This window comes from Perkinsus marinus (assembly GCF_000006405.1).
Source record: "Perkinsus marinus ATCC 50983 genomic scaffold scf_1104296969616, whole genome shotgun sequence".
NCBI lineage: Eukaryota > Perkinsozoa > Perkinsida > Perkinsidae > Perkinsus > Perkinsus marinus.
In genome coordinates, this window is record NW_003202759.1 from 1 (window position 1) to 8,946 (window position 8,946).

The 8,946-nt window shown below is 46.9% G+C and overlaps 1 protein-coding gene and 9 non-coding genes across 10 annotated transcripts; 9 read left to right on the forward strand and 1 right to left on the reverse strand.

The window, feature by feature from the left end:
- Nucleotides 1-111: 111 nt before the first annotated feature.
- Nucleotides 112-193, forward strand: Pmar_PMAR019786. The gene has a single exon. It is a non-coding gene; the product is annotated as a tRNA-Ser (tRNA).
- Nucleotides 194-636: 443 nt separating this feature from the next.
- Pmar_PMAR019787 lies at nucleotides 637-718 on the forward strand. Its single transcript has one exon. It is a non-coding gene; the product is annotated as a tRNA-Ser (tRNA).
- Nucleotides 719-1,161: 443 nt separating this feature from the next.
- Nucleotides 1,162-1,242, forward strand: Pmar_PMAR019788. The gene has a single exon. It is a non-coding gene; the product is annotated as a tRNA-Ser (tRNA).
- A 440-nt stretch (nucleotides 1,243-1,682) lies between these two features.
- On the forward strand, nucleotides 1,683-1,764 carry Pmar_PMAR019789. Its single transcript has one exon. It is a non-coding gene; the product is annotated as a tRNA-Ser (tRNA).
- Nucleotides 1,765-2,302: 538 nt separating this feature from the next.
- Nucleotides 2,303-2,384, forward strand: Pmar_PMAR019790. Its single transcript has one exon. It is a non-coding gene; the product is annotated as a tRNA-Ser (tRNA).
- Nucleotides 2,385-2,827: 443 nt separating this feature from the next.
- Pmar_PMAR019791 lies at nucleotides 2,828-2,909 on the forward strand. Its single transcript has one exon. It is a non-coding gene; the product is annotated as a tRNA-Ser (tRNA).
- A 443-nt stretch (nucleotides 2,910-3,352) lies between these two features.
- Pmar_PMAR019792 lies at nucleotides 3,353-3,434 on the forward strand. The gene has a single exon. It is a non-coding gene; the product is annotated as a tRNA-Ser (tRNA).
- Nucleotides 3,435-3,877: 443 nt separating this feature from the next.
- Nucleotides 3,878-3,959, forward strand: Pmar_PMAR019793. Its single transcript has one exon. It is a non-coding gene; the product is annotated as a tRNA-Ser (tRNA).
- A 538-nt stretch (nucleotides 3,960-4,497) lies between these two features.
- On the forward strand, nucleotides 4,498-4,579 carry Pmar_PMAR019794. Its single transcript has one exon. It is a non-coding gene; the product is annotated as a tRNA-Ser (tRNA).
- A 1,734-nt stretch (nucleotides 4,580-6,313) lies between these two features.
- Nucleotides 6,314-6,469, reverse strand: Pmar_PMAR019795 (hypothetical protein; the record flags this gene model as incomplete). The annotated part of the gene is made up of 1 exon (XM_002767882.1): nucleotides 6,314-6,469. A coding segment is annotated over one exon (156 nt), but the record flags the coding sequence as incomplete, so codon positions are not given.
- Between the last annotated feature and the right edge of the window lie 2,477 nt (nucleotides 6,470-8,946).

The window sequence follows — 8,946 nt, forward strand, 5'->3', positions numbered from 1 at the left end:
AAATATCATCGTCCTTGCGGGGGTACTTCGCGACGCTGTGAGTCACTCCCCTAGCAACATGAACAGGGTGGCGATTCTCATGGGGAGAGCTGAGATGCTCTACATCTTTCAGACAGTGTGTCCGAGTGGTTAAGGAAGTGGACTCGAAATCCACTAGGTTATGCCTGCGCAGGTTCGAATCCTGCCGCTGTCGTATGTCTGATGGCGTATGGGTTTTCAAGACATCTGAGCAGTCTCGCTTCCGAATCCTCATAGCGACTCTGATGGACATTATGAACGAGTAGGATGCGAACGAGCTGATGCGCATGACGTTTGCGGAACATTGATAAGAATTGATGTATATCCCAAAAAATGTATCTACCTCTAGACTCTTATCCTATATAAGCCCTACCATTTCAGCGAATTCGCTGTCGTTGCAGCCATCATTTGGGAAGAGACCTCTTACGAAGAGTGCGAACGATACCATTACTACGCCGACGTTCTTGTCAAAGCGCTGGGCTACGTATGCGAGAATGCGAGTCAGCTAAATATCATCGTCCTTGCTGAGGTGCTCCGCGATGCTGTGAGCCACTCCCCTAGCAACATGAACAGGGTGGCGATTCTCATGGGCAGAGATGAGATCCTCTGCGTCTTCCAGACAGCGTGTCCGAGTGGTTAAGGAGGTGGACTCGAAATCCACTAGGCTATGCCTGCGCAGGTTCGAATCCTGCCGCTGTCGTATGTCTGATGCCGTTTGGGTTTTCAAGACATCTGAGCAGCCTCGCCTTCGAATCCTTATAGCGATTCTGATGAACATTAGGAATAAGTAGGTTGCGAATTAACCAAAGCGCATGACATTTGAGGAACATTGATGAGAATTGATTTATATCCCAAAAAATGTATCTACCTCTAGACTCTTATCCTATATAAGCCCTACCATTTCAGCGGATTCGCTGTCGTTGCAGCCGTCATTTGGGAAGATACCTCATATGAAGAGTGCGAACGATGTCATTACTTCGCCGACGTTCTTGTCAAAGCGTTGGGCTACGTACGCAAGGATGCGAGTCAGCTAAATATCATTGCCCTTGCAGAGGTACTCCGCGATGCTGTGAGGCACTCCCCTAGCAACATGAACAGGGCGGCGACTCTCATCGGGAGAGATGAGATTTTCCGAAATTTCCAGACAGCGTGTCCGAGTGGTTAAGGAGATGGACTTGAAATCCATTAGGCTCCGCCTGCGCACTTCGAATCCTGCCGCTGTCGCACGTTTGACGACGTATAGGTTTTCGAGACATCTGAAAGCCCCGCCTTCGAATCCTTATAGCGATTCTGATGGACATTATGACCGAGTAGATGCGAACGAACTGATGCGCATGACATTTGAGGAACATTGATGAGAATTGATGTATATCCCAAAAAATGTATCTACCTCTAGACTCTTATCCTATATAAGCCCTATCATTTCAGCGAATTCGCTGTCGTTGCAGCCGTCATTTGGGAAGAGACCTCTTACGAAGAGTGCGAACGATACCATTACTTCGCCGACGTTCCTGTCAAACCGCTGGGCTACGCAGGCAAGAATGCGATTAGCTGGATATCATCGCCCTTGCATAGGTATTCCGCGATGCTGTGAGTCACTCCTCTAGCAACATGAACAGGGTGGCGATTCACATGGGCAGAGATGAGATCCTCTGCGTCTTCCAGACAGCGTGTCCGAGTGGTTAAGGAGGTGGACTCGAAATCCACTAGGCTATGCCTGCGCAGGTTCGAATCCTGCCGCTGTCGTATGTCTGATGGCGTTTGGGTTTTCGAGACATCTGAGCAGCCTCGGCTTCGAATCCTTATAGCGATTCTGATGAACATTAGGAATAAGTAGGTTGCGAACTAACCAAAGCGCATGACATTTGAGGAACATTGATGAGAACTGATGTATATCCCAAAAAATGTATCTACCTCTAGACTCTTTAAGACAGATTAAGACGATTTGTTGTTTTGCATGGCTGGGTGTATTATGTTATCGTGATAATTGACTGTTTCCCAAAAAAAACCTCTAGACTCTTATCCTATATAAGCCCTACCATTTCAGCGGATTCGCTGTCGTTGCAGCCGTCATTCGGGAAGAGACCTCATATGAAGAGTGCGAACGATGTCATTACTTCGCCGACGTTCTTGTCAAAGCGTTGGGCTACGTACGCAAGGATGCGAGCCAGCTAAATATCATCGCCCTTGCAGAGGTACTCCGCGATGCTGTGAGGCACTCCCCTAGCATCATGGACAGGGCGGCGATTCTCATCGGGAGAGATGAGATTTTTCGAAACTTCCAGACAGCGTGTCCGAGTGGTTAAGGAGATGGACTTGAAATCCATTAAGCTCTGCCTGCGCAGGTTCGAATCCTGCCGCTGTCGTATGTCTGATGGCGTATGGGTTTTCAAGACATCTGAGCAGTCTCGCTCTCGAATCCTCATAGCGACTCCGATGGACATTATGAGCGAGTAGAATGCGAACGAACTGATGCGCATGACATTTGAGGAACATTGATGAGAATTGATGTATATCCTAAGAAATGTATCTACCTCTAGACTCTTATCCTATATAAGCCCTACCATTTCAGCAAATTCGCTGTCGTTGCAGCCATCATTTGGGAAGAGACCTCTTACGAAGAGTGCGAACGATACCATTACCTCGCCGACGTTCCTGTCAAACCGCTGGGCTACGCAGGCAAGAATGCGATTCAGCTAAATATCATCGCCCTTGCATAGGTACTCCGCGATGCTGTGAGTCACTCCTCTAGCAACATGAACAGGGTGGCGATTCACATGGGCAGAGATGAGATCCTCTGCGTCTTCCAGACAGCGTGTCCGAGTGGTTAAGGAGGTGGACTCGAAATCCACTAGGCTATGCCTGCGCAGGTTCGAATCCTGCCGCTGTCGTATGTCTGATGCCGTTTGGGTTTTCAAGACATCTGAGCAGCCTCGCCTTCGAATCCTTATAGCGATTCTGATGAACATTAGGAATAAGTAGGTTGCGAATTAACCAAAGCGCATGACATTTGAGGAACATTGATGAGAATTGATTTATATCCCAAAAAATGTATCTACCTCTAGACTCTTATCCTATATAAGCCCTACCATTTCAGCGGATTCGCTGTCGTTGCAGCCGTCATTTGGGAAGATACCTCATATGAAGAGTGCGAACGATGTCATTACTTCGCCGACGTTCTTGTCAAAGCGTTGGGCTACGTACGCAAGGATGCGAGTCAGCTAAATATCATTGCCCTTGCAGAGGTACTCCGCGATGCTGTGAGGCACTCCCCTAGCAACATGAACAGGGCGGCGACTCTCATCGGGAGAGATGAGATTTTCCGAAATTTCCAGACAGCGTGTCCGAGTGGTTAAGGAGATGGACTTGAAATCCATTAGGCTCCGCCTGCGCAGGTTCGAATCCTGCCGCTGTCGCACGTTTGACGACGTATAGGTTTTCGAGACATCTGAAAAGCCCCGCCTTCGAATCCTTATAGCGATTCTGATGGACATTATGACCGAGTAGGATGCGAACGAACTGATGCGCATGACATTTGAGGAACATTGATGAGAATTGATGTATATCCCAAAAAATGTATCTACCTCTAGACTCTTTTCCTATATAAGCCCTATCATTTCAGCGAATTCGCTGTCGTTGCAGCCGTCATTTGGGAAGAGACCTCTTACGAAGAGTGCGAACGATACCATTACTTCGCCGACGTTCCTGTCAAACCGCTGGGCTACGCAGGCAAGAATGCGATTCAGCTAGATATCATCGCCCTTGCATAGGTATTCCGCGATGCTGTGAGTCACTCCTCTAGCAACATGAACAGGGTGGCGATTCTCATGGGCAGAGATGAGATCCTCTGCGTCTTCCAGACAGCATGTCCGAGTGGTTAAGTAGATGGACTCGACATTCATTAGGCTCTGCCTGCGCAGGTTCGAATCCTGCCGCTGTCGTATGTCTGATGGCGTATGGGTTTTCGAGACATCTGAGCAGCCTCGGCTTCGAATCCTTATAGCGATTCTGATGAACATTAGGAATAAGTAGGTTGCGAACTAACCAAAGCGCATGACATTTGAGGAACATTGATGAGAACTGATGTATATCCCAAAAAATGTATCTACCTCTAGACTCTTTAAGACAGATTAAGACGATTTGTTGTTTTGCATGGCTGGGTGTATTATGTTATCGTGATAATTGACTGTTTCCCAAAAAAAACCTCTAGACTCTTATCCTATATAACCCCTACCATTTCAGCGGATTCGCTGTCGTCGCAGCTCTCATTGGGGAAGAGACCTCATATGAAGAGTGCGAGAGATGTCATTACTTCGCCGACGTTCTTGTCAAAGCGTTGGGCTACGTACGCAAGGATGCGAGTCAGCTAAATATCATCGCCCTTGCAGAGGTACTCCGCGATGCTGTGAGGCACTCCCCTAGCATCATGCACAGGGCGGCGATTCTCATCGGGAGAGATGAGATTTTTCGAAACTTCCAGACAGCGTGTCCGAGTGGTTAAGGAGATGGACTTGAAATCCATTAAGCTCCGCCTGCGCAGGTTCGAATCCTGCCGCTGTCGTATGTCTGATGGCGTATGGGTTTTCAAGACATCTGAGCAGTCTCGCTCTCGAATCCTCATAGCGACTCCGATGGACATTATGAGCGAGTAGAATGCGAACGAACTGATGCGCATGACATTCGAGGAACATTGATGAGAATTGATGTATATCCTAAGAAATGTATCTACCTCTAGACTCTTATCCTATATAAGCCCTACCATTTCAGCAAATTCGCTGTCGTTGCAGCCATCATTTGGGAAGAGACCTCTTACGAAGAGTGCGAACGATACCATTACCTCGCCGACGTTCCTGTCAAACCGCTGGGCTACGCAGGCAAGAATGCGATTCAGCTAAATATCATCGCCCTTGCATAGGTACTCCGCGATGCTGTGAGTCACTCCTCTAGCAACATGAACAGGGTGGCGATTCACATGGGCAGAGATGAGATCCTCTGCGTCTTCCAGACCGGTGGAATACAATCCGGCAATCGCAACTTTTTGCTAATATTGCAAATTTGCCTAATGCTATAATTCCTGACGGTCTCACTTTTTTGCTCTTTTGTATGTGTTGCTTTCTCGGTTACAAAGTAGCAACCACATTTACAACCTAGCAATTTCTGGTATAGGTTTTAGCAACCAAATGTTGAAAGAAGCAAATTCACAAGTGTTTTCCAGCAAGCCGCTCTCTTTTGCTCCTTGCTGCATTGTATATTCCCCCGGGGTGTTTTACGCGCTGGCACTTTTGCCTAAGTGTGCTTCGCCCGCACGTTTTCGTTATTTTGGCAAGTTGTGCTCATTTGCTGTTTAATATGTTTCGCGTTGTAATTATGTAGTCTGGCACCTTTTCAGGTTGGCTCTTGTGTGATGTTCCTGCATGGAATATACAACCTGGCAGTTGCCGGTATGTTACAACGCTGCGCTACTTTTATGTTTCGGCTATTTGCTCTCTTGTAACTTACGCCCTGCGGGAATATATACTAGCGTTTTGCTCGCTCGCTCAAACTGCGTCTCTGTTAGCGTTATTAGCAAAATTGCCCTTTTGCATTACTCATACGAGCAATATACAATCGAGCAAACATAGTTATAGGATAGCATTTCTCGTTCGATTATGGTATAGCGTCTTATATCCATTTTGGTGCATGTTCATGCCCTGTCCACTTACTATTAGTAAGTTACTAAGTATCGATCAGAGGTGTCACACCTCGTGTCTCACTTAGTACCGAATCAAAGCGTGATAGCACTCTAGTGAGATATATCATTCACTCTGAAGTCAGCGCGAGTTATGATCAATGCTGAATACCAAAAACATGGTACGTACGTATTGACGACTCAACAATACTCAGAAGTTGAATCCTTAAGTGGGCATTAGGTAAGTATTACGGGCAACTTTGACATTCTACACGAGAAACGTTCATTCATGGGCAGTGGCACTCATCAGAGTGCTTTCGTGGAGCTATTATTATGGACTGTGCAGAGGTGTCGAAGGATTGTACAGGGGTAACGCAACACGGACAGAATTACTAAATATGAACTCTACAGCCCCCCGCACACAATATTCACTCCCGGGCACCACTAGAGTGCCTTCGTAGAATTACTTTTAGGGATTGCATGAGAAGCATATTGAGGAACGTGCAAATTTTCCTCTACCAATCACCGAGACAGCTACTTGTAGCAGCTACAACAGGTGAGCACCACTGAGGTGCCTACCTTACTGCGAGTGCGTACATGGTCGCTAGTCTCCAGTGATGGGAGAAACTACTTCGATTCCTCACGCTCGTCCTCTTTCGACCGCTTGTGCTGCAATTCCTTTGCCGCGTGGCTCTCATACTCCTTCACCAATGGAATAGCATTGTTGTTAGGCGAGTTCTTTCGCACTATCTCATCACATCTGGTACCTCGGGAGAACTTGTTCTGCGCCGGAGTAAGCCAACAATGCGGAGTGCTAAGCCAGCCTGCCCCTTTCCTCGATAATTTCGATTTTCGCGGGGGGCATCTTTCTGCAATGACCAGTATTTGCTCAGACTACGGAAGAGCATATTGGTTCGCATGCAATAGGCCACGTAGGGATCAGGATGCGAGTATGAAAGCCACGACATCTCGCATGGGCACCACTGGGGTGCCTGCAATACAGCACTACACTGCAGATGAGTGATCCATGTTGATCCAAATAAGTGATCTCGGATCACTCAGTACGAGTGATTCCGCCCAATACGAACTACCATGTGAGCACAAATCCTCTACTTGCGAACATAATACAGAGCATAGCGAAAGTTTCAATCCACAATCTCAATACCACCAGTATCTCCCCCATCACTACTTCTGACACTACTACGAGTTCTCTCTTTGAGCTTCCTGAGTTGCTCGAGAATCTCTTGCCGGCGCTCCCGGTCCCTTCTGTGACAATGTGCGAACTGCAATGACTATAATGCAATGCTCAACACAATCACCAACAAACCACCAAGGTTCGACTCTCGCGTGCGAAATTTCAATTTCTTCTTCCCATAGTAGAACAGCAAAAATTTGTTCCATTGCGGGGTTGCCCATTCGTCAAGCGGCAAATTGCTCCTCTGAAAAGTAGCAATTTGCTCAATAGTAGGAGCAATTCATTGGTTTGCCCTTTCTTTGAGCAAAATTGCTCAATTTTGTTACATAGTAGCACTTCACATAGCGGCAACTTTTATACATTGTAGCAACTTTCTGAAATATAAACAAGCAAACGATATTCATTCGAGCAGTTTCTGTTATACAAAACGGCAAACTTGCGTATATCTAAAGTGTATTTTGCTATTTTGCTCTTCTGTATATCAGCCATAGCGTTTTTACACACTAGCACAACAGCAAAAGCCGCAGGAAATGTACATTCCAGCTAATTGGCACTTTTTTGCTATTTGCTCCTTTGCTATTTTGTAACTGAGCCCGGGCTATTGGAGACGGCGAACCTGTTGCCAGTGGCGCTGAAGTGCCCCCTCCGCCGTCCGGCATATCGTCAAAGGACACCGCATTTCAAACAACTCCCCCTCGAATGGTTGGAGGGAAATCTCTGAGATCCATCTCTCCAAGTCTTGCGTCGGCCCTACGCGACCTGAGAAAGCAAAAGAGCTACTGGGCGAATACGACCCCAGATATCGGAGAGCTGGTGGACTTACAAGATACATTGAAGAGACTAGATGGAGAAGATCCATCAGCTATGGCCGTCGACGAACTTCTTGCAACTATCTACAACTCTAGAACTCTAGGTCTAGAACTCACACTGAAAGCTTGATTTGTGACCAATTATCGGAGGCCGCGAGCACATGGTGGAATACCACCAGAGAAACCTTGGGTTCCACTGTGCGCTCTATGTTCAGTACCTTCTCAGCAGCTTTAAAGTTTGCGAGATATCGTAAACTGAGACATCGCCAGCGCTAATGGCACTCGTGACCGGGCAATTACCGACGCCGCATCTACGCTATCTACTACGGTTGAGGCCATCCCCCAGTTGTCCATGTGGTAATCCAGACGGCTGCACGCTCCATCTAGTGGAAAACTGCGTACTTTTGAATGATGCCAGAAGAGCGGCGGGGATAAGGCCGTCAGGTATTCAAGTAGATAAGTTAGTCGCTGACGGTAAGTGTAGGAAGCGGCTCTTGAAATTGAGCGAGTGCGTTTTGGAGTTTTGCTTGAACCTTAGGAATGCCGAAGATGAATACGTTGCTTCCTTTTTGTCTCAGGCCTGTCTTCCTGACGCAAATCATATACTGTGAAGTATGAAGCTTGCAACCACGACATTCTGGACGAACTCAGCCAAGCCGTGCTTCAAGAGAGCGGGAGGGTCTTGTGGCGGCATCGTAGTTGATGGTGAATTCCTTAACCTTCGCACTGTAGTATAGCTAATACTACGTACCATTGTTCCGCCCGTGTCTCTGCGGGCTCTGTTTACTTGGTTGACTGGTTAAGGTTGATGAACGTTTCACTTGTGACTCGTATAATCTACCATGTCATACGTGCATAATTCTGTTTCCACAAAAAAATCTCTCCCTGGAGATTATCAACAGAGTTGTGTTGGTATGTACGGTAACGAAGAAGTTGACTATGGTAACGATAACGGTCAAACATCGGACACTCATCTCTTTCAGATTCCTGATCGTCGAACTACCGAAGTTACAACATTTTCTCGTTTTGGACTAACAAAATCTTTTATCAAAATCAAAAAAGTTTTCTCCACATGTTCTTAGCATACACGTGTTAAAATTGCGCCTCCAGGGTAATTTACCATCATATTTCCCATGGAGGCGGCCGTCGGCAGCAACATCGTTATTCATAGGGGAAGGATCCCATTTTCGCAAGCAATCGTCCAGTAAAATGAACAAGTAGCATAAAAGCATTAATAGCGCAATACAGTTGTGTTG